At 36.1% G+C, this 25,185-nt stretch overlaps 1 protein-coding gene across 2 annotated transcripts; it reads left to right on the top strand.

Annotated features, from left to right (window-relative positions):
- The first annotated feature begins 2,460 nt into the window (after positions 1-2,460).
- On the top strand, positions 2,461-24,824 carry UBLCP1 (ubiquitin like domain containing CTD phosphatase 1). Of its 2 annotated transcripts, XM_045503315.1 has the most exons (11): positions 2,463-2,927; positions 6,182-6,379; positions 7,151-7,242; positions 7,644-7,729; positions 7,817-7,932; positions 9,184-9,282; positions 11,602-11,639; positions 12,548-12,646; positions 16,706-16,822; positions 21,305-21,432; positions 23,724-24,824. In XM_045503315.1, exons 2-11 carry the CDS (start codon positions 6,226-6,228, stop codon positions 23,749-23,751), a joined length of 957 nt encoding a protein of 318 aa, XP_045359271.1. In that variant the 5' UTR covers positions 2,463-2,927; positions 6,182-6,225; the 3' UTR covers positions 23,752-24,824. The 2 variants fall into 2 exon arrangements, with proteins under 2 accessions (XP_045359281.1, XP_045359271.1); XM_045503325.1 differs by lacking the exons at positions 21,305-21,432; positions 23,724-24,824 and adding an exon at positions 19,422-19,671 and having other exon boundaries at positions 2,461-2,927.
- The last annotated feature ends 361 nt before the right edge of the window (positions 24,825-25,185 follow it).

The following is a 25,185-nucleotide window of genomic DNA, read 5'->3' as shown; positions in this document are numbered from 1 at the left end:
TTCCGACTTTGGCTCAGGTCATGATCTCACGGTTTGTGGGACAGCTCAGAGCCTGGAGCCTCCTTCTGATTCTGTCTCTCTCTGTCCCTCTCTTGCTTGCACTCTGCCTCTCTCTCAAAAATAAATAAATATTAAAGAAAATTTTTTTGAAATTCTCAGCTGTGAAAGGAAAGGTATCTTGATGGCAAGCTATCAAAGCATGTTTATCATTGATGGAAATGAACCAGTAGAGAGAAAGGTTAAAAATATAGGTGTGAGAGAGGATAACAGAATTAAAGAAAGGTGAGAAGGAAGGAGCCAGAGCACAAGTATAAGGGTTGGCTTCAGGTGGAAGGAAACTACCACAATGAAATAGAAGCAAAAGAGGCAAAGACAAGTACAGATATAATTTAGTTTATAGATTCAGAGGTCTGAAGTTGAAGCAATTCCTCTTTGAGACCTTCTATTTTCTTATCAAAAGTATAAGAGAAAGTCATCTGCCACGAACAGGATGTAAACTAGAAGACCTGAGATTTAAAGACAGTTGTGGTTTTCAGTTGCCATTTGGAAAAGCAACCTAAATAGAGAAAGTAAACTTGCCAGGCCAAGTTAAGATACTGTGGAGTCTGCCATATGGGCCAGATTCTGACCATTTTCAGCACACTGACTGCAGTCAGAGAAAGGTCAAGGGAACAGATTCTAGATGAGAGAAATAAAGTGCTGTAGTAACTAAAATTTAAAAGAAAGAAAACAAGAAAGAAAGAAGGGAAGTATTTTTCAACTGGGGGGGAGAGAAAGAAAATGGCATGAGAGAAAGGGGAAGGAAGTGAACAGGTCAGGGGAACATGGAGGTAAAAGCAAGGCGGTAGTGGATGTCTGGCTGGGGTGCAGCAATGTCCTTTAGCCTCACAATCCAAACACGATCACAGTGATATCAGCAGTTTAACATCAGATTTTATGAAATTGGTTCCATGTTTCTTTTAGTATCTTAGACCCAACAACCTACTGAAACTCTCGGAATTCCCAGGCCTCTAGTTGCTTCAACGAATTATGAGTGAGGCACAAGTACATTAGAAGAGAGGGTCTAGTGAGCAACAAGAGGCAGAAGTTTAATTATTCACTTCCTAATGGCACTTGTGAGTTGCTATGAGCACTTTTTAAAAGTCCATTTTGTATTTATTCCTAGTTACCAGGAATCCAGCTCCTTTATTCTTAACATAATTTTTGATTTCATGAATGTTTACCTTAATAGAAATGGACTTGGAAGAACTGACATATGGGCAAATCATCTGTTAGATGGACTCTGTCCAAAATAGTTTGCTACCATTATTCTCTGAGAAATACCACTGTTCAACAATTAGGAATTATTAAATTATCCACACTCGGGGAACACCAAACTTATCAGACCTTTCATTTAATGGCTCTTTTACTATTAAAAAGAAGAATCTCTTTATGATTCCTGTTGCTTAGAATTAAACTTTAAAATGCTTTAGTTGACATTTATGATGAACAAAAACAAGCTTCTCTAATAACAGCAAAAAAATATAAAGTGGCCAAGCAACTGGTTAGCACATGAACAAGGTACAGACTGGGTTGAAAGAAAACTGTAATTCATTGTAGAGTTCAATCCCTGGTTTTTGACCATCTCTTTGGCTGGACTGTAATGTGTGATTCTTGTACAAATTCTTTTAATTTGGGGTTTTCCTTTCCTCTCTCTCCCCCCGCCCCCCCCCTTTTTTTAAAGAAAGAGGGTAGTTTTTTCCTTTTATTGAAAATGTTTCATTTTTAAAAATGAGAGACTTTTCATGCATTACTAGTGCAATAAAAATTACCAAAAGAGAGAGGTAAGGAAAACATAAAATAGTGTTTGCCTTAACTGAAAAATTGTTAGGACACAAAACTTGGTTCTTTGCTTCAGTTACATCACTGCCAATTAGAAGGAAAAAAAATACATAATTCAAAGACTGGTGCTTATGTGAGGCCAATATTCTCATTTTCCCTTCCTTTTCAAAAATTTTAAGTTTTGCTTGGCACCATATACAACAATCTAGTGGCAATTTATTTTTTTGTTTCCTCCTGCCTAACATCAAATGATGCACGTTGGGAGTTCATTGTATGAATCAGATTGGAAATGCTCTGAATTTCCATTAAAATCTACAGTTCTTTTGTCAGGGTTTGTAAATGGCTTACCTCGCATTCAGAGGGAAAAATGGGAGTGGGGGCGGGGTTGGGCAGGTGGAGGCAAAATTCTATACTGGAGTAACCTCGATGGCAGCTCTCATACTGAGATTCGCTGCCTTGGTTTTCTGAGCGATTTAGGCTTGCCCCTTCCCATTCCTGACGGTCCTCAATTTACCCTTACACTGGATAAAATGGGTAGAAGTTTAGGCTCCTAAAATCACTAGTGCAGGTAGCCCCTGATGCCAAGGAGGGAGTCTAAAGTCTTCAGTCATCAAAGGTCACCTTTTAGCCCTCATCCGGAACATGACACAGCCACACGAGTCCTACGGCAGAGTCCTACGAAGGTCTCAGCACCCCCCGGGAAGCCAGCGCAACACCACTGACCCACCTCCGACTTTGGCGAAACAATACCAAAGACGTCAAATCCCTGAAGCACCCGCCAGCTCTGCGCCCACTAGAGGGCGCATGCGCAGAACGGGGGAGGGCGGGCAGCCATCCAGGGATCGTAGGTATCTGAACAGGGGGTAACTGTCTCGGAAAGGCCTGGCTCCGTCGCCAGGTGAGGAGATCCCTGATAGCAGCTATATAGGATTAGCCTCACCAAAGACAAACACGAGAAGCAGCCGTCTGGTCTCCGGCGCGTTTCCGTTTCAAACTTGAACTTCCGGTTCGTTAGCCGGTTCCGGTCCGTCTTTCACTTCCGGTCACCCTCTGTTCCGCCGCGGCCGGTTCTTGCGTCCACTGCTGCCGGTTCCGCCGCGCTCCAGGTGAGGGGACGCGGGGCACCTCGGTGCGTTGCCCACTAAGAGGCCGTTGGGGCCGAGGGGGCGAAGCTCAGCCCTGCTGTTGGCGCGGCGGGCCTCCCCTGCGGTCGGCCCTGGAGGGCTGGAGGCTGCTTGTGGGCGCCCTGGGCCGCGTCTGCCCTAGTCTGCGGCCCAGGCCTCCGGCCCCGGCCCGCTCGTCGCAGGGGCCGCCGCCCTCCCATCCGGCCTTGTCTATGTCGTGGGCTTCCCGTCCCCCAGTGGGTTTTGCGTCCCCAAACTTCGTTCCTCCCTCCTCCGGGGTTTGTCCATCTCTCCTCCTCCTTCCTATTGAAGGCATCCCGGCCTCCGGGGTTTTTGAGTATGGACTATGCTTGTATGTTGTCCCAGGGCTGCTGCCTCTGCACTACCACGCAGTTGCTGCTGCTGTGCTGTAGGCTTGTTGAAAAGTTAACCTACTCCCAATTCCCAAGGTGTTAACTTCTGCTGCTGTTACTTTCAAAATTCCACCTTTGCCACATTTTAGTTGTGTGGTCTTGGACAAGTTGTTTTCTTTCTTTTTCAGTTTTTGAATCTCTATGATGAAGACAATAGTTGTTCAGGATTGTGAAGATTAAGTGATATAATTAAGTTGTTTAGCGTGCTGGCCTTACTCTGTTATCTCCACCATTCGTCTTCCTCTCTACAGTTTACAAAGTGCTGTCAGGGTGTTATCTCATCCTTAGCACTGTTCTTGCTAAGTAGATCTTAATTACCTCATTTGGGGTCAGGAATTTTGGAACTGACTAGGCAAGTCAGTACAGTATGTTAGGCAGAAGAGCTAACCCAAACAGCTCTTCCTGACTCTAGGTTCACCCTAAAGGTGTGAACCTTACTTACTTGTTTGGGTTTAATTGACCCCCCCCCCCAATCCTTTTTCAGTTTATAAATCTGATAGGGCGTAGAAAGATACAAAGTACAGTAAAACCTTGGTTTGGGAGCATAATTCGTTCTGGAAACATGCTTGTAATCTAAAGTACTCGTATATCAAAGCAAATTTCAAGAACCATTGGCTTAGTTGTGATCATGGGATCATTTAAATGTGATCATGTAGTGTCACATACTACTATTGCAGGACATCATTTGTTTATCAAGTTGAAGTTTGTTAGGAAAATTTGCACATCGGGGAGAACACTTGCACAACAAGTTACTCAGAATCCAAGGTTTTCCTGTATTAGAATTGTGTGAGAAAGGTTAAATGTGAAAACATAAAATGACTCATGCGTTTGCATTGTGTTGTTCCATTGTGAATGATCTCACTATTGAAGAAATGAAGTTGAAAAGTAGTTTTAGGGCTATCTATGAATTTAAAAATATTAATAGTACTTGTTTTGTTACGCTTGGTCCTTTAGAGCACTTGCTAACTTGGAATTCCCACTAGTGGTATAGGTGATGTATAACATTTGTATACTACTTTATTAAGCATAAGAGCCCATTCCATTCAGCGTATTTTCTTTCTTAGCCGAGAAAATTGAGGAGTCTAGAGTATTGCCTCTCAAACTTTTAGTGTGCCTCAGAAATGGTGGGGTTGCGGGAGGCTGGGACAGGGACTGTTAAAACACAAATTGCTAGGTCCTTTCTCTCCAGCCCCAATTATGTTTTTAACAAGTTACCAAGTAGGGTCATGCTGTCATTGGTCTGAGACCACACTTTGAGAATGCGGGTCTAGAGGTGACTTGTCTAAACTCATCTGGAGCTCAGGTGACCTCACTCCAAACTCTATGCTCCCCTCACACAACATAAACTGTTAGTACTGGTTGCATTCCTAGCTCTTGTGAATTTTCATTTTTATTCCCACCTTCACAGAAAAATAGTATTTAAACCATATTTCAGTTTGGTTCAAGAGGTCTGTTTGGCGTTTTATTGACGATCATAATATTTGCTAGCAAGTTATCTCTAAAATGGATTACATTGCCCTAAATTAACACACTTTATTTAGATTTCAGTAGTGTAGGTTGTAAACATAAGAGAGTAAGTATTAAGTGAATTTATGGTGCTATCTTCTAGTGGACATGGTGCAGACAGTTTAAGTTTCTAAATTATTTTCACATGATTCAGTTTGCTGCCTTGCTGTTGGTCATAATTCAGGAAGAATGCAAGCAAATATTTCATTAAATAAGTGATAGCATTTGTAAAGACCAATACTTTTGAAATTAGGAAATTCCATTCTCTGACCTGTGAGGGAAATGCACCTAGGAAAACTGGTAGAAAGCTTTTAGAGGGAAGAGACCTACATGTTAATGGTTGATGAGAATAGTAGCTGCTGTATAATTTTGTGTGCTTATATCTGTATCTGTGGGTTTTGTATTTACTGATCTTTCAAGAGACACAGTTGTGATGTAGGAGAAGAAACATGAAATTTAATCAGAAGACCTGTTGTGTTCCCAGCTATGTGCCCATGAAAAGATTACATACTTCTCCGAAGTATCTTCTCTGAAGATTACTCTCCGAACTCTCATTTCCTTAATTGTAAAAGAGGGACAATTCTTATCAACCTTATTAAATGACATTGCATGAAAACTGTACAACTTACTAAATATGAAACAAATAATGGCTGTTTGCTATTTAGCACAGTGCCTGGAATACTTCAATTCCAGTTTTTAAGAAAATTTATTTAGCCAGTGCTTAATTTGTGTAGTGCTTACTATGTGCCAGGTCTATGTGACTTATAAATATTAGCTAATTTAACACTCATAAGAACCCCACAGTAGGTAGTATTATCTAGACACTAAGAGTCTGTAAACCTAGACACTAAGAGTCTGGTAACTTCCCAAACTCAAATAGCTAGTAAGTGGGAAAGCTGGGATCTGAACCCAGGTACTCTAGAGTTTTCCCTTTTAACAACTCTCTGTACCAGTTCTCAAATGTTAAATAAATATGAATGGTCCATCATGGAGAAACTTGCCTGTAGCATAAACCTGGTCAAAGAGGAAGGTATAGGTAGCTTATCATTGCAGCTTAACGGTTGGACAGGCAGAATCTGAGTGTTATGAAGTAGTAACTTAAGCCAAAAATTGGGAGGGTAGGGGAATTTTAACTTTGAATCCTAATAACTTTTGGTGTTCTGGTAGCATTTCTGTAAGGAGAAAATCTTGTTTCTCCACCATCAAGTTGTAAAGAAAGACTCAAACTACATTGCTCCTAAAATTTAGTTACAGGTTTGGCTACATCTTTGATGTATCTGTTTTAACTTATTTACTTGTATATCTCTCTCTTTTTAGGAATCTTTTTCTGAGTAAAAGCTGCTTGATCATATGTTTCAAGGATGGCTCTCCCTATCATTGTAAAATGGGGTGGACAGGAATATTCAGTTACCACACTTTCAGAAGATGATACTGTGCTAGATCTCAAGCAATTTCTTAAGACCCTTACAGGAGTGCTACCAGAACGCCAAAAGTTACTTGGACTCAAAGTTAAAGGTAATTCTCTCTTCGCTTTAAACTTCTTGCATTGATATGTTTGTGACTTTTTTATATTAGCTATTATCTTTTCTCTTTAGTAAGTCTTTCCCCTTGGAGATTTCTTTGATAAGGATATTCCTAAAATTGTTTTATAGTAAAAGTGTGAATTTTAAAAGTTACTTGAAAATACCATCACTATTAAGATTACTTTTGATTCTTCTGACGGTGTTTGCTTGTTAAACCTTTGGCACAGAAGCCTCAGGTAAAACAGCGTAATTTCTGACATCTTTGTTCTAGCACAGCTTTTTCATTACAGTTTGGTTCTTCTACTCTCCCTAAATTATCTTTGCTGCTTCAAAAATAATGATGACTTAAAAATTATAGGCAGTGTTCATATACAGCTTGAAAGTGTTTGTGTTTATCATATCATGGAAAGGTGAATTTTGGGTAGCAGTAAATCTTTAGTTTTATCTTAGGTGCTCAATGTTCAAGACTTTTTGGAAAACATCTTCATTTTGAATTGCAAAATATAACATGAATTTGTTTCATTTAGCTAGCTGAATAAAAGTGTTCCTCTTAGATGGAGTTGGGGAAAAAAATCTTGTGTTAGTTGTTACTTCTTAGTGTGTTAGACATTGCTAATTCAGCAGTGACAGTTTGTTAATTTAAGAAAAAAGAAGCTGCTGTGGAATCTGTACCAAACCTTTTAATGTTAGGGTTTTATATAATGGGATAGTGAAACCAGCACCTGAACTTTAGTGAGAAAACAGTCATTTGCTTGTATTGTAGGCAAACCTGCAGAAAATGATGTTAAGCTTGGAGCTCTCAAACTGAAACCAAATACTAAAATCATGATGATGGGAACTCGTGAGGAGAGCTTGGTAAATGTTTACTTTTGTTACCATTTGTCCCTTTGAAGATATTATGATTTATATTACACTGTTATATCATATTTTAATTGTGGTAAAATTGTCAGTTTAACAGTCAGTGAAAAATTAAAGCTTCCCAATGTATGTGGTATTAACTCAGCGGAAAACAAATATTAGGGAACTTGTTAGTATATAGTTAGCTGTAAGTGTGGTGCAAATGGTCAAATTTAACATGGTTAAATCTGTCCAGTGAACATATATAATGAAGTATAAAATGTGGAAATTTTCTCACAGTCTATCTTTGAAAGATTCTTGAACTCAGATTGTATCTTTTATTTGCTTTTTATGCTATGCATGCATTTGTTATGTTAAAGATAATCTGGTAAAACAAAACCATTTTTTCATCTTAATAGGAAGATGTCTTAGGTCCACCTCCAGACAATGATGATGTTGTCAACGACTTTGATATTGAGGACGAAGTAGTTGAAGTAGAAAATAGGTAAGTGCTTTTCACTATCAAAGGAAATGGGTTATAATGTGGAAAAAAAAAAGGTGAATGTTTCATCTGATTTTATTTTTCTACTAGGGAAGAAAACCTATTGAAAATTTCCCGCAGAGTGAAGGAGTACAAAGTGGAGATTTTGAATCCTCCCAGGGAAGGGAAAAAGCTTTTGGTACTAGATGTTGATTATACGTTATTTGGTAAGTCAGCTGAAATTGTGCTTCATCTTCTGTTACCCATAACAACTCTTTTTTTCCTTTTGTTTACTTTTTTTCTTCCAGTATGAAATATTTGAAAGCTTTTCTTATTATAAAAAGTAAATCATTCATTATAGAAAATTTAGAGGTTACCTGTAACCCCAAAACCCAAAGATAACTATTCTTGTATTTGGTGTGTATCTTCCAGGGTGTGTTTGTATGTATATCCTTTTTACTTTTACTTGATGATATATTGAATATCGCAGTCATTCAATATACTCATTGTGAATTAAATGTATATAGTTTTTAGTCACACAGTACTGTAGTTAATGGATACATCATAATTTAACCAAGGTATTCCCTGTTGATTAACATTTAAATTTTTTTTTTTTCAACGTTTATTTATTTATTTATTTTTTTTGGGACAGAGAGAGACAGAGCACGAATGGGGGAGGGGCAGAGAGAGAGGGAGACACAGAATCGGAAACAGGCTCCAGGCTCTGAGCCATCAGCCCAGAACCCGACGCGGGGCTCGAACTCACGGACCGCGAGATCGTGACCTGGCTGAAGTCGGACGCTTAACCGACTGCGCCACCCAGGCGCCCCTAACATTTAAATTTTTATGAGGATTATTTAAAACTTATTTTTGATATTTTATCCCTGGTTTTTCATTTAATTATGTTCAGGGCAGATTCTTGAATTTAAAATTTCTCATGTCAAAAAAAAAGAAGATGTTTATTTCATCCAAAAATATTGCTAAGAAGTGATTAGTTAACTCCTGATACAAGCATGAATTTATTTAGCTCTCATCCTAAACTTTAAGTACAGGTCATAGGTTAATGTATACTTATTTTAAAATTTGATAATTAAGTTAATTGGGCCTGTCATTTTGGAGAAATGTGATTCTATCTGGAAGGTGATTGGCTAAAAGTGAGTATAGGTGGCTCTAGTTTGCTTTCCATGTCACAAAATAACATCTATATTTTAGAGGCTATGTGAAAAATAAATTTACAGTTTACTGTATAAGCCTGAATTCTGGGTATTGCTCTTCACAAATTAAAGTCGATTACTTAAAATTAGATTGCAAGGATTTTAAATTGTGTGCTTTGAAAGACCTCTGTTTATCAGCCAATGTAATTCAGTCTTATGTAATTTGCATCTGAATGTTTATATTACATTTTGTAAGTTTTGTTGATATCACGTACTTATCTATGATAACAAACTAATAATCATCTGTGACTGATTTTCTTTTAGACCATAGGTCTTGTGCAGAGACTGGAGTAGAATTAATGCGGCCATATCTTCACGAATTCCTCACATCTGCATATGAGGATTATGACATTGTTATTTGGTGTAAGCTATATTTTTTATTTAGATTTCTATGGAAATAATGTTGTTCTGTAAGTTGTTCTGCTTTATAAAGTGACTTAACATGACCTCAGGTTAAATATGATACGTTTTTCATTTGCTTTAGCAAATTTCTAATGAAGCATATTTAATTTTCTTGCAACACAATTTAAACTTACATTTACCATTACCATTGAAATAGTTAAATGTAGAAAGAGAGTAGATGATGCTGTCAGAACAAAAATGATCTTATTTCCATAAGACCTCACCTTGATGAGAACTTTTCTTTCTGATCTTTACTGTAGAATCTCTGAAGCCTCCAGATATTGTTGCTTTCTCCTTTATCACTGTAGTTTCAAAACACTTGGAGAAAGATATGTGTAGAAAAATCACAGTGATGTTCTTCAGAAGTAAAGGAATGTGAATTTACTTAAGGGAAATTAATAGATGGACTAAAGCAGTATTGCTTAAATTGTGGTTGGTGGCCCATTCCAGGAACTTACAGGTCCGTAATAAGATCAGTTTGCTCCAAAAAGTAAATTTATTACATACTGAGCACACTGTTTAGTTCAATGGACATTTTTTTCTGGTAAGACTTTATTGCTAAGGGAAGCAGTGTGTTGATTTATATCTTACCTCTCAAACATTTAACGTTGCCTCTTGGCAAGTCATAGGCAGAAATGAGCTATCCTGATTATGAATTAAATAAAATCTCATCAGTTAAAGATGCTGCATTTAATTGTACTGGGTTTTTGATGAGTGACCACATAGTTGTTACTTCAATCTTTAAATTTCCTTTGTACTTTTCCTTTTAATCAGAGGAAATTATTAATTTCTGTTCAGTATTAATATGAGTTCATAGCCATTAAGGTTAAATACATAGTTAAATACATAATTTCTTGGTTTATAACATACAGAGAAGAGAGCTTCCTGGGAACATATTTTTGTTCAGCTGACACCTAAATGACATTTGAGAAAAAAAGGTTTTCCTCTAAATGTTATTAAACTAGACTTAGAAATTTAGAGAACTTTTTACTGTCATAGGTTTAAAATAAGTTATTTTTATAAATTATGATATTTTTGTGGCCGTATGTTGAAAAAGGCACTTTACTTTAGAGCTAAATAGAGTTTTAATTCTGACTTGGTCCTTACTTTGTGACACTGGGGAGGTCAGTTAATCTCTCTGAGCCTTAAGTTCCTTGTCTGAGAAATGAAGATAAGTATACCTATATTACAGGGTAGTTGCAAGAATAAAAGTGTCAGTATGTCTGTCGTATAGTAATTACTTAATTGGAAACCCTTTTTATTAGCTATGAATATTTTTGTTTTCATTTGGGTATTATAGACCCAAAATAGATACTGAATTAAAAAAAAATTGTTTTTCCCTGTCTTGTGATCGTTGTCATTGTAGATACATCAGTCTCTCAAATTCTAGTTCAACTGACCAGTTTTGTGTGTAAGGTGATTCTTTGTGTTTTTGTACATGTGTGCAAAGATTTTTATTTTGAGAGCTCAGGTACCTCTTTTGCCTTTAAAAAATACATACATACACATATACACACTTTAAATAATTAAACTTGTTTCCTTTTTAAGCATTTTACTTAATAAAATTTTTAAGATTAAAAAGAAAATTAGGTAAAATGTTTAAAATGTAGTTTAGTCTAGTAACTTGGGACCAGAAGGGCATATAAAACAGGGTTGAATTTTAATATCAGTGATCTTGAGAAACTGGTTGGTGTCTCACAATGAGCAGATACATAGATAGAATTTATTAATTTAGTTGTCTCAGACTCATTGTTAAAAGCTCCTAGACTGAATAAGCACTAAGTTTCCTGAGCCTGGCAAAATGCTAATTTTCATCGGACCTAGCAGTCAACTTTGGCATCAACTTTTGGCACATAACACTGATTTGCTTATATTGACATAGATACCAATGCATTGCATGGCAGTGGGAATGTGGAAATAGATTGGAGATCCAGGCACCCTATATTTAAGTTTGCATTGATAAGAAAATAGTTTTAGGGCTGTTTTTAAAAAGGAGTTTAGGTTTTAATTTATGAATTACCTAGATTCAATATTCTTTTGAACATTGGTGACCTGTATCTTTTAGATAAGAGTTGTTAAAATTCTATTTTGTGTTGACACACTAAAAATAAGTTTATTTTTAAGAATACTTAAAATTACCATAAATATGTTAGGAATTCTTATTTGTGATGCATTTGAACTTTTAATCTTGCTTAGAAAACTTACTTATAGAGAAGAAAAAAATTTTAAATGAAGTCCAAGCTTTTCATTTGTATCATATTATCATTCTTCATATTTTAGCTGCAACAAATATGAAGTGGATTGAAGCTAAAATGAAAGTAAGTGTTAGACAATCCATTTAAGAATGTTTTGAAATTGCATTTGTCTTTTTAGAAGTTCCAAGTTGAATTGATTTCATCTCATCAGAGGGCATTTAGTAGATAAACAAATGCCATTATTAGGAATAGAGGTGTGTTCAATGGAGTACTACGTGGCAATGAGAAAGAATGAAATATGGCCCTTTGTAGCAACGTGAATGGAACTGGAGAGTGTTATGCTAAGTGAAATAAGCCATACAGAGAAAGACAGATACCATATGTTTTCACTCTTATGTGGATCCTGAGAAACGTAACAGAAACCCATGGGGGAGGGGAAGAAAAAAAAAAAAAGAGGTTAGAGTGGGTGAGAGCCAAAGCATAAGAGACTCTTAAAAACTGAGAACAAACTGAGGGTTGATGGGGGGAGGGAGGGAGGGGAGGGTGGGTGATGGGTATTGAGGAGGGCACCTTTTGGGATGAGCACTGGGAGTTGTATGGAAACCAATTTGACAATAAATTTCATATATTAAAAAAAAAAAGGAATAGAGGTGTGTTTAAAGTCTGTTCAATAGTGGATTGTATTGAACAATTAAGTCTTTTTCAAAAAAACTACAGCACCGCTCCCCCATTTTTTTAATCCTCCATTTACAATCCTTTTTCCCCCCTTTTTTTGCCTTGGTTGTAATACTTAAAGAAGTGATGTTCTTCTGAAATACAAAATGGGACGTAGTCAGTTTCTAGTTTAATTTCTTTGGACTCATTTATTGACTTAGTAAAATGAAACTAAAAAACTTGCTAGTTGTTGAGCAAGGTGTGGTGGCCAGTAGGGTAGAAAGTTGGCATTGTAGGAAAGTGTAGCTGGAGTATTCAGAAAGCTTGGAATTTTTCATATTATTATGTTTTAACCACATGAATATTTTTATTTATAGGAGCTGGGAGTGAGCACAAATGCAAATTATAAGATTACCTTCATGTTGGACAGTGCTGCTATGATAACAGTACATACTCCAAGGAGAGGATTAATAGATGTAAGAAATCATTTTACTTCCAAGGTACCTGGGTGGCTCAGTTGGTTAATAGACTGACTCTTAGTTTCGGCTCAGGTCATGATCCCAGGGTTCAGGAGTTCAGGCCCCACATTGGGCTCCCCGCTGAAAGTGAGGAGCCTGCTTGGGATCCTCTCTCTCCCTCTTTCTCTGCCTCTCCCATGCTTGCACATTCTCTCTCTCTCAAAATAAATAAACTTAAAAAAAATCATCTTCTGTTTAAAGACTTGTTTATTTTCTAGCGTACCTTTTTTTCTTTTAAAGATTTTATTTTTGTAACTAATCTCTACATCCATTGTGGGAATTGAACTCATAACCCTGAGATCAAGAGTTGCATGCTGTATTGACTGAGCCAACTGGGCGCCCCTCTAGTGTACTTTTTGTATTTATATTGACGGAATAAACTACAGAAAGAGTTAGGAAGTATATCTGAGAAGATAGAAAGCATCAGTTGAGTTTGACATAGGAAGATGTATGTAGGGCTAATAGATTGGAATTTTAATGATAGAATTAAGGATCTTGAGGCAGGAGTGTCAACGGTCATGGATAATTATTCCATGATGATGGCAGCACAGTGTTGCTAAAAACAAGGTAGGTGTCATCAAGGAAAACACTAGAAGCAAACCAAAACATACTCGCCCCACGCCATATAAAATTTGATAAATAAAAACAGATACCATAATGCATGTACTTTGCTATGATGTATGTGTAGCCCTAGAGAAGAGCAACAAGACTGTCCGAGGAAAAGATTGGGCTAAAAAGATTAGAGTTCTTTAATTTGTTTACTCATCAAGTAACCAGTCCTATTATTGAACTCCTACTAGAACATATGGTGGAAGGCACTGTTGGAGATGAGGAGACATAGTCTATAGCTTTGGGAAGCTCATGAACTAGTAGGAATTGGGGAGAACTATTAGCAAATTAGGAAAGCCCAGTGGGGACTGTATTGAAATCATTGAAATCATATATAGATTTATTTAAGTGATGGAGATTTATTCAATAAAGGAAATACTTCATACATGAAGGGAAAAACATTATAATGTACTAAAATAGTACATTCATAAAGTCTAAACACTAAAACAAGTTTGGGAAGTGTTAAACATAGTAGTGTTTATAATAGTTAAAAATTAGAGAGAAATAAAAATAAATCTGGTGGTTGCCAGAGAGGAGATAGGTGAGGAGATGGGTGAAATAGATGAAGGAGATTAAAAGGTACAGACTTCCAGTTATGAAATAAGTCATGGAGATGAAAAGTACAGCATAGGCAATATAGTCAATAATGTTGTAACGACGTTGTATGGTGATATAGATGGTGACTGCACTTACTGTGGGGAGCACCAAGTAATGTGTAGAATTGTTGAATCACTGTGTTGTACACTTGAAACTAATAAAACACTGTATGTTAATTATATTTCAAAAAAAAGTGAATAAATCCTCAATATCCAATAGTAGAGAATTGGGTATAAAAATTTTTGTTCATGTAATGGAATGATGTAATAGAATATTTAGTGAATGAAAAATTTTTCATGATACGTCATTAAAGTGAAAAAAATACTTAGAAGGCAGTATTTGCAGACTGTTAGAAATAGTTTTTAGCTCTTTGGTTCAGGTTCCCACTTAACAAAACATCTGTGAACTCAAAAGCTGTTGATGTTTATAAAAAAGACTGGAGGCAAATACAGTATTATCAGAATAGCTAATTATTATCCTTGGTAATGATTGGATTATAGGTAATTTTAAATGTTCTTGTGTGCTTTTTTGTGTTTTCATGTTTTTTTCCTATAGTCAGCAGTATTTAATTGAGAACAAAGTAGTCCACGTTTTAGGGAACAGAGTACACTTGACGTAATTAGAAAGTGACAGCACTATTAAGAGGATGCAGGATTTCTAACCCTGGGTGTCATAAACCAGAGCTCTTGTCCTCTTTCTTTTTTTTTTTTTTTTATTTTTTTTTTTTAAATTTTTTTTTTTTCAACGTTTATTTATTTTTGGGACAGAGAGAGACAGAGCATGAACGGGGGAGGGGCAGAGAGAGAGGGAGACACAGAATCGGAAACAGGCTCCAGGCTCTGAGCCATCAGCCCAGAGCCCGACGCGGGACTCGAACTCACGGACCGCGAGATCGTGACCTGGCTGAAGTCGGACGCTTAACCGACTGCGCCACCCAGGCGCCCCTCTTGTCCTCTTTCTTAAGTCTTTTTGTTAGCTAAGAAAATGAAGAATTGGCTTACTGGGTCAGTTCCATCTTTGTCTTGAAGTATTTGGGGGGTCTGTTTCAGTAGTAAACAAATAGTAAAAAGTAATTAAGGCAAATAAAATTATTTTAAATAGTAAAGTAATTTCAATATCATTCTTTGCAGTAGCTAAGACACTAAGAAGAAAAAAGTCTTTCTCCATATTAAAATATGTTCTAGAAAGTGAAAAAGAATATTTTTAAATGACAACTTTTGTCATCATTTGTATACTACCATTTAATCTCATATAATATTATTATCATAGAATCTCATATTACCATAAATGAGACTCCTGTCTTCAGCAAAAAGTACTTCTAAAAATTAATTTATTTAAAAAATTTTCTGAATGTGTATAATAAATTGATATTCAAAAATAAGAAAGTATGTAATGAAAAGTCCTCTTCCCACCTGGCCCTCTAGCCAGTTAGTCTTCTCTTCCTACATTCTTGTGTGGTTTTATAGAGAATATATGCAAGTACCAACAGATAGGAATGTATAAGGAATTATCTTTTTGAAGACTTATTTTAAGAACTCAGAACTAGGGGTGCCTGGGTGGCTCAGTTGGTTAAGCGTCCGACTCTTGGTTTCAGCTCAGGTCATGATCTCACATTTTGTGAGTTTAAGCCCTGCCTCAGGCTCCCTGCTGACAGCATGGAGTCTGCTTGGGATTATTTTTCACTCCCTATCTCTCTGCCCCTCCCCTGCTCACGCTGTCTCTGTCTCTCTCAAATAAATAAACTTTAAAAAAAAAAAAAAAAGGAACTCAGAACTAGGGCCGTCTGGATGGTTCAGTCAGTTGACCATCTGGCTCTTGATTTTGGCTAAGGTCATGATCCCAGGGTTGTGGAATCAAGCCTCAAGTCAGGTTCCATGCTGAGCGTGGAACCTGCTTAAGGCGATCTCTCTCCCTCTACCCCTCTCCCCCCCCCCATCACGTGCTTTCTTACTCTCCTTCTGTAAAAACAACAGCTCAGAAATAAAAGCAAGAGATTACAAATTATAGTGCATTTGAAGTTAAGCAGTTGCCCTAGAAGTTGTGCACCTGTGCCACTAAATTAAAGGCAGAATCAATTTTCTTTCCTCTACAAAATATTTAAGTTCTGTATTAATAGAGCCAGGTACATTGTTTATTATTAAGGTTTTCTAATTTTGAAAACAGACCCCATGTGACATTCAGGCTCTGAGGGGCATGTATTAGCTCAGGAAGTCATGTGACTACTCAGACAATTACTTCAGATTCTTTTTAAATAATTACCCCTCCTTTGACCTCCAATCTTCACATTAAAATTATGGAAAGTCTTACAGTGAGTTTAGTCAGGTAGACATGAACAGACCTTTCAGATGTTAACATTGTGAGATCCATTGTGTTTTAAAATGTGTTGCATCTCAGCTGTGATCCTTTCACATAGCCAGCCATCAGCGTCCTACAGGAGAAAGCAAGTGCTCTGACGCAGTTCTGCAGGGCATTTTGAGGTATCTCTGCTTTTTTTTTTATTTTTTTTTTTATTTTATTTATTTATTTATTTTTTTTTTTTCAACGTTTATTTTTTTTATTTTTTGGGACAGAGACAGAGCATGAACGGGGGAGGGGCAGAGAGAGAGGGAGACACAGAATCGGAAACAGGCTCCAGGCTCTGAGCCATCAGCCCAGAGCTCGACGCGGGGCTCGAACTCACGGACCGCGAGATCGTGACCTGGCTGAAGTCGGACGCTTAACCGACTGCGCCACCCAGGCGCCCCAATCTCTGCTTTTAAGAAAGGATGAACTACTGATAAAATTGAGTTAAATCTAAACTTTTATTCTAAGGTAAAGCCTCTTGGTGTTATATGGGGAAAGTTTTCGGAGTTTTACAGCAAAAAAAACACCATTATGTTTGATGACATTGGAAGAAATTTTCTAATGAACCCACAGAATGGATTAAAGGTAAGACATAATTTTACTTACTATGCTTATGTAATCTGGAATTTGTGGTAGAACTTTAGCACTGTTGAGTTTCATAAATTTTCAGAAGTCCTATATTATGGTCACAGGCAAGAAAGCTTACATATTTAGAAAAATTCATCTACAGTTGAACATTCTGTTTCCCACATTGATATCTTCTTAGTTTGCCAATTTATCCAGGTGTTTTTAATCAGCTTTGTGGAGCAACATACGGGCTTTTGTTGACTTTTAGCATCGTAAGTGAAAGCATCAGACATTTTATTAGCGATACAAATCTTAGAATTTCTGATGTTAGTTGATGTTAGCTTGAAAGCTGGCAGTAAAAGCTTATTTTTTCCTGTTTAAACTGAAACTAAGTGTTTTGAAAATTCATACAGGAAAAGTAGAGATCTTAGAGTTATAAAATGCCAGAGCTAGGAATCTCAATCATTTTGTCTATCTTCTTTTTTTTTTTCAACGTTTTTTTATTTTATTTTTGGGACAGAGAGAGACAGAGCATGAATGGGGTAGGGCAGAGAGGGAGGGAGACACAGAACCGGAAACAGGCTCCAGGCTCTGAGCCATCAGCCCAGAGCCTGACGCGGGGCTTGAACTCACGGACCGCGAGATCGTGACCTGGCTGAAGTCGGACGCTTAACCGCCTGCGTCACCCAGGCGCCCCTTGTCTATCTTCTTAACTTTATGTAAACAATCGGAGGATCAGAAAATTTGTAACTTGCCCAAAGTTATGTATGTGACTGGTTAATGACAGAATTTGAGTTGGAATCTAAGTGACTTGATTCCTAAGCCAGTGATTTTAGCATGAAGTCAGATGCAGTTTTGTAGATACGATGGTAACATTTAATCCTGGTGGCAGCGTAACATTGGTAAGAGAAAAATTTGAAACTTTACATTTCTGGTACCTATGGTTGCCTGAATGTCAGTACGATGTGAAAATGGAAAAGATAGCTTCATATTATACTAATACAAGTGGAATCTCAATCTGAAATGGAAATATGAACCCTAAGATATTTTTATTCTCAGTCCTGAACCTTTCCACAAGTTGGGTTCTTGATAACTTTAAAAGAGAAAACTTAGAAGAAAGTACATTTTTTTAAGCTTTCCTTATAGACTCTTTATGTACTCTTTAGTGTATGAGGATAGCTGAGAGACAGAATGCTGATCTCAGTAGTGAGTTGCAGCAATTATAAAAGCTATTGACTGGGATGAAAAGTACTTGAGGTAGATTGGTGGTTATGTTCCTCTTTAAAAATGGTGTCTGTTTGAGGCTTTGGAAGCAGTGTTTTTCTTGTGCGTAGTTTACCAGGTGTTGCACAGAAATAAATTCTTGAGGAAAGATTCATTTGATCTAAACCAAATGAAACTAGTGGTTAATACCTGCTCAGGACAGGAAGTGAAGTCATCATGATGTTCAAGGAGTGATTTTTGAGGAAAGCTTTAACTTAAAAAAATTACATAATCCTTAGTTTCATGTGTGTTTAGAAGAAACTTTATTTTTCCAGCCCACATCTGGGCCCTACTTATCTTTGGATGCAAAGATGATATAAACTTCTAGTTCTTCATGTTAGTTTAGAGAAGGATTATTATTATTTTTTTAAACAAGGTACTCTGTAGAATCACTGAATGAATTCCTAAAAATACCTAAGTCTCCAAATTGCCCAAATTTTAGTTCAGGAGAGATATTTTTAAACATTCTATAGGTAATCTCTCACATGTCTCCTTTTGAAAACCTCTTTTAAGAAGGTAATTATTAATGATCTGCCCACATTGACATAGAAGCCGTTTTGAAATTGAGAAATATTCTTACTGTGTTTTGTTGTCATGGTTTCATAATGCTCTTGATAAAAGTCTCAAAAAAGATTTCACAGAGATCTTAAAGACTGCTTCTTTTTAAAAGAACAAACTTATAAGCTTGCCAATCTTAAGGTTTGACATGGAATATGGAAGGCATTGTGAATTATGAATAAATACAGTACCGAACTAACAAAACTTGAGTTTTGGTCATGGATAAATCAGTACTCTGAAAACTTCATATTGTTATTTGTACAAGGAAATGATGATATAAGAAAATGCAGATAATCTAGACCATCTTAAGTTCCTAAAAATGTTTCTTTGATATGAGACTGTAGTGGTCACATATGTTGCCTGTCCTGTTAGTGAGATCATTTTTGAAGAATGGTACAAAAAGAAATGATTATGCTAGATCAAGTGAAGTTGGGTGGATAATAGACTTTTTTTGCACTTAACTAGTTTAACTTTTAGATCCAGAGTCATAGGAGTATTTTAGTTTTGCTGTTTAATAGTGCTTAAGACTAAATGTTTAGAAAGTCAACCTAACTTAGCAGGACCTTGGTAAATCTTATTTACCAGCCACAGAAACTGTACTTTCTCTTTTAGTCAAAATCCCTTCCTACTGTTAAACTAGGAATCACATTGGCACATTGTATGTTAATAGTTTAAAAGTTAGCATGTTATCTTTTTTTACTTGAATGAAGGAATACTTTGAAACATTATAATATTGCCCAAGATTATGTAGAAACTCCTTTCATCACATCCTGATATCATCCCTCTTTACTCCCAGCCCCAGGGCTTAAGCAAGGTCTGATTCTTGAAGAGAATCTTCCTGATCTCCTACATGCATAGCTGTTGCTGTGAGACAGCACTGCCCACTCTACCTGTTTGGGGGCAGAATCTACAACTGCCTGCATCTGTGCAGACTCCCCCTGACAGCTCTGATTGGTGCCCTTAAAGTTGTGGAAGCCTAACTAACTAATGGGGGTCCTGACACCAAGCTGTTCTGATGCGAGTAGAACATAAGGAAAATTTTCTTCTGTCCATTTCAAGCTGGTGGTGTGTTTTTCCAATAACAGAGTAGAAAAGTATATATATATATATATATATATATATATACATATATATATATACATATATATATATACATATATATATATATGAAAAGTATATATATATACATATATATATATACATATATATACATATATATATATGAAAAGTATATATATATATGAAAAGTATATATATATATGAAAAGTATATATATATATGAAAAGTATATATATATGAAAAGTATATATATATGAAAAGTATATGTATATATATGAAAAGTATCTATATATATATGAAAAGTATGTATATATATGAAAAGTATATATATATATATATATATATATATATGTAAAATATTTAAGACCTTTCCTATTCTTGATAGGGTATGGACTTCTTTGGGTTCATTGTACTTAACAGGGGACAGAACTAAATGTCCTCTGTTTTTCAGTTTACTATGTAAAATTAATAACTAATAAGCAGTTTGCATTTTCTCTAAATCATGATAAGGATATATTAATACTTTATTAAGTGTGATTTATTCAGTTCTCCTTATATGTGTGTTTTAAGAATATGATTTTAAAAAATTTTTTTATAAAATGGAAAAATCCAAACATAAATAGAACTATATAGGATTATATAATGAACTTCTGTGTTTGCATCATTCAGTTTAAACAACTTATTAATTCTTAGATGATTGTTTGCTCTGTACCCAACCTACTTCCCTCTCTGTAATTAAAGCAAATCCCAGACATATCGTTTCATCTAAAATTAATTAAAAATTGTTGAAAGGTTGTCTTGAGTTTTATAAAGATATTTGAACTGATAACCTAAAAAGACAAAACTCTTTATTGGAACTGTGACAAAGAAAAGTGCATAAGATTTATAATTTAACAAATAGATAGAAAGATAACACATGTAATTACCACCAAGTCAAGATAGAAATATCCCTTACTAGTTAACAATTCTCTACCCCATCTACCATCCTGACTTTCCTGCTTTTGAAATGAATGCTTTTCATCATAAAATATATCAACCTTAAAAATCTGGAAAATATGACTTCTTTTTATGGGAAAACTCTTGCGGAGCTAAAAATACTTTTACTGGGACTTTAATGATAAAAATACTTGCGGTAAAACGAGAGAAAATATGTTATATAAATATATAATAGCTATGTAAAATTTTATAGAAAAACACGGAAATGGAAATCATCATTGTTAAAATTTATTTCACTCCCCTGTTAGATCAAGCTTGTATTTGGATTAACATTTTATGAGTTAGGTGGCATGAATTAATTGGTAAGAAGCAGCTGGATTGATAGAAGAGGAAAAAGTCTGGCAGTTTTACAAAGTAGAGAAGCCACGTAGAGTTCAAGTGCCGTAAGAAAGCTGGTGTTGCCAGGTTCAGACTGAAAAGGTAACGTAAGGTAAATGAGGTGGAAGAACTCTTAACTTGCATTAGGAACATTATAGCGTGACTGTCAGTTTATCACACTGAGAGTGCAAAAGTCCTCTTTAGTGATATTTTAATCTCATTACTGAATCCTAATGAGAGGGTAGGGTAGATTTGTGCCAGTTTCCTTATCGTAATGTGAAGTGTTGGATGTTTGCTTCCTAACAGATAAGGCCTTTTATGAAAGCGCACCTAAATCGAGATAAAGACAAGGAACTTTTAAAATTAACTCAGTACCTCAAGGAAATAGCAAAATTAGATGACTTTTTGGACCTAAATCACAAATATTGGGAAAGGTAAGTGCTAATTGCTTATTCATTTCCCATTTACATTAATGAATGAAAAAATTATCTGGTGACCCTGGTATACACATAATTCTGAATTTTATTTAAGATGCGTGAATTCTAAAACTGTTTTCTAATCCAGTGACATCTCCCCCAAAAGTATTTTTCCTTTTCATCTTAACCTCTAACTTGTTCATAAACCCACATCTCTTAGGGTCTTTAATACTTCTAGGAGAGATGATTTGAGATTGGTACACATTTGTGATGCTACTTGGAAGTTAATTCTGTGACGCTAGATAGGTCGCCCTTTTATAAATCATACGAGAATGTAGTCCCTGTTCTTATATGTAAAATAAAGTCAGGATAAAATAAAACACACTAAAATTTTTTCCTGTTAAAAATCACTCTGCAAGTAATTGCTCTGTATAGCAGAAAAATTTGAAAACTTTAATCCAGTGGAGAAACAATTACTTAATGATTTTCTTTTCTAAAGAGAACCACAGTTACCATCTTGATTTATGATCTTCTAGCCTTTTTTCTAAGCACAAACATATCTACATAAGCACAAATCTACATATAGACTGCATATAAACATCAAGATAATGAAGCAGGGATAACTTCTGGAGAAGTGGACAGGATTATGTGTACTGCAAGTAATTTTTTGGAATTAGATCTTTAAAAGATCTGGTTGAATTAATACAGCAACAAAAGAAACCATTCATGTAATAGGCTAAGATAGGCTAAACAGGAATAAACTCTAAAAGAAAGCTCTTTGTTTTGTGGGTTCAAGTGCTTCAAGCCCTGCATTGGGCTCTGTGCTGACATATAGCTTCTAATTAGATGATTCTCATAATTCTATTAGGAAGATAAAGCAGGCATTTTTATTCTCATCTCCAAATTACAGATGGTGTAACTAAGGAATGGAGATAATAAATGCTACAAATTGAGCACGTTTTACACCATAAAAACTTGTCCAGGTCTTCTTGGGGCATCTTGGCTCAGTTGGTTAAGCGTCCGACTTCAGCTTAGGTCATGATCTCATGGTTCTTGAGTCTGAGCCTTGCATTGGGCTTGCTGCTGTCAGCACAGAGCTTGCTTTGGATCCTCTGTCCCTGCCTCTCTCTGCCCCTCCCTCCCTCCCTCCCTCTTTCTCTCCCTCTCAAAAATAAATATTCAAAACAAAACAAAACAAAAAAACTTGTCCAGGTCTTCTGATTTTAAGAACTCTTTCCCACCCAATACTACTAAGTATAGTAATTTATACGTGTGAGAAATAGAGATAAAACTTTGAATTTAATGGTAGATTCCTATAAAATAATGTGAAGGAAAAATTGTTTACTTAGTAAATTAACATCTTCACATCTTTACACTCTTGATCAGAGTCTTTTAGTATCTGTGACCCACAGTCTTTACTCAAGAAAAATAAGGTCTTTAAATGAGTGTGAAATTCTTTATGAAAATTGCAATGTTAGTTAATATATCACTTTCACATTAGGAAGTCATACAGTACGAAGGGAGAGAGTGCAGTCTCCAGAGCCTTGTTTTGAATCTAAGCTCTGCCACTTTCTAGTTCGTTGAACTTGGGCAAATTGCTTACCCTTTTCATGTCTGTAAAATAGGAATACATTCTAAAAGAAAGCTCTTTTGGCCTGCCTGGGTGGCTCAGTCAGTTAAGTGTTTAGCTCTTGGTTTTGGCTCAGGTCATGATCTCCTTGTTCGTGGGTTCAAGCCTTGCTTTGGGCTCCCTGCTGACAATGCAGAGCTTGCTTAGGATTCTCTCTCTCTCTCTCTCTCTGCCCCTCCCCTGCTTGTGTTCCCTCTCTCTCTTTCTCTCTCTCAAAATAAATAAAAGCTCTTCATTGAGCTGTTGTGAGGACTAAACGAATTAATACCTGTACTTAAAACATTGCCGGGGGGCGGGGGGGGCACCTGCGTGGCTCAGTGGGTTAAGTGTCCACCTCTTGATTTCGCCTCAGGTGGTTCATGGTATCAAGCTCCGAATCAGGCTCTGAGCTGACAGCTGGAGCCTGCTTGGGATTCTCTCTCCCTCCCCCTCTGTCTCTTCCCTGCTCATTCTCTCTCTCTCTCTTTCTCTCTCTCTCCAACAACAACAACAAAACCCCAACCAAACAAAACCAGTGGATGGCACATAAACAGTCAACAGGTATTAGTGATTATTAACAATTATTACTCATCTGGAAAAGTTTTGTTATTAAAATTAACTGCTTCCTTTGGGAGGAGTTAGATTGTTATTGTGAATTTATTGTGATACAGGGTAGACATCTTTATTTTATTTCTTGCAGGTATCTGTCAAAGAAGCAAGGACAGTAGTTACCAGTTACATGAGCAGTTACCAAGGATACTTGAGATCACAAACTTCTTGCTTTTCTGCTAGAAATCATTATGATAGTGCTGGACACTGCAGTGAATATCAGACTGCTTATACTTGGTCTTCCAGTTTTTTTGTAAATTTAATTTTATATTTTTTGAAGATCATAGCAATACGCTTAAAAAATCCTTTTCCCCCTATATGAATATACTGTTACTCTTGAAAAATATTTTCTCCAGCATTGAGTACTGAGTTTTTTTCCCCACACACACAAAAAAGTGGACAAAAATATATACTCAACAGTGTCATTTTGTGGCTTTGGAAACAAGTTATGTTTTGCATTTTGTCTCATTGTGCTGTTGTCTAACTAAATCTGAGGCCAAACCCATGTTGAAGCTACTGCTTTTCCCTTTAAAACCGAAAAAAAAAAAAAAAAAAAAAGTTTTTGCGTAAGGAACCTAGTTTGGTATGCTTAAAATCACTGAGAGTTTTTTTTTATTCCTTTGTTGTAGACACAATTTCTTACTGTGCACTATTTACATCTCTACACTTTGATCTGTCTCAGTTTGGTCTATATGTATGTCTGTGTTCTTTGAGTAAAACTGGAAAACATCAGCTGTGATACAAGTATGTCTCATAGTATGAGAAATAGAAAACATAAGACTGAAGAATAAAACTAAGGAACAAAAGTGTCTTTTTGGTGGCTAAGTAGAAGCACTTCTGCCTAAAACCATTGTCATAAAAGCAATTAAAGGCAATACATTTTTAAGTGGGACATATCACTGGTTCAGCCCTAAAAAGCATGAACAAAAAGTTTTTGTTCTGTTCCAGCTGTATATTGTCAAATGCAAACACTGTGTTTCAGTGAAAATATTTAGCCATAAGATTAAAAACAAAATTATTTGCAATGCCTAAGCCCGCAGATATGTAATGTGACCACTGTTTGTGTTGACAGTATTGCTTTATACAGATCTTGTATTTGAAAGGAATCCGGTCCTTTCAAATAAACATGGTGTATATTGTTCTTACGGGACTATTTCAGTGGTGTAAATAATAAATACTTTTTCTTAAAACATTGGTTTTGGTCTGTACTACCCCAAATATTTTGCCTCTGTGGAATCACAAAACGAAACAAACATTAGGTTCAGGCAACGGCCTCTTGAAAAACATTAAACATGTATGGTTTAAAAGTGTGTATAGCACTATTCATGCATTCAGAATTGGTTTTAGCAGCTAATTAGATATGTTAAATCACTTAATTCTACAAAGTACCATGTTTTCAGGAAGATAAGCTGTTTTCTTTGTGACAGGTTATTATAAAGATACATAGTGTGGAAGTGTTAGAGAACTCTTAAATAATTAAAATGATTCAATTAAAAACATCTTTCTAAATTGTGAGGCTAAATTTAAATAAGGATGGAGTAGCAGTTTTTGGA

This window comes from Leopardus geoffroyi, chromosome A1 (genome assembly GCF_018350155.1).
Source record: "Leopardus geoffroyi isolate Oge1 chromosome A1, O.geoffroyi_Oge1_pat1.0, whole genome shotgun sequence".
Lineage (NCBI taxonomy): Eukaryota > Metazoa > Chordata > Mammalia > Carnivora > Felidae > Leopardus > Leopardus geoffroyi.
The sequence above is the reverse complement of the archived record's forward strand: the minus strand, read 5'-3'. Positions and strand labels throughout refer to the sequence as shown.

Excerpts from the sequence above, each read along its gene's own strand:
- UBLCP1 (XM_045503315.1), top strand. The coding sequence starts at position 6,226 with ATGGCTCTCCCTATCATTGTAAAATGGGGTGGACAGGAATATTCAGTT. Across the intron at positions 7,730-7,816 it reads GTAGTTGAAGTAGAAAATAG|GGAAGAAAACCTATTGAAAA; the intron begins GTAAGTGCTTTT and ends TTTTTCTACTAG. Across the intron at positions 16,823-21,304 it reads ACCCACAGAATGGATTAAAG|ATAAGGCCTTTTATGAAAGC; the intron begins GTAAGACATAAT and ends GCTTCCTAACAG.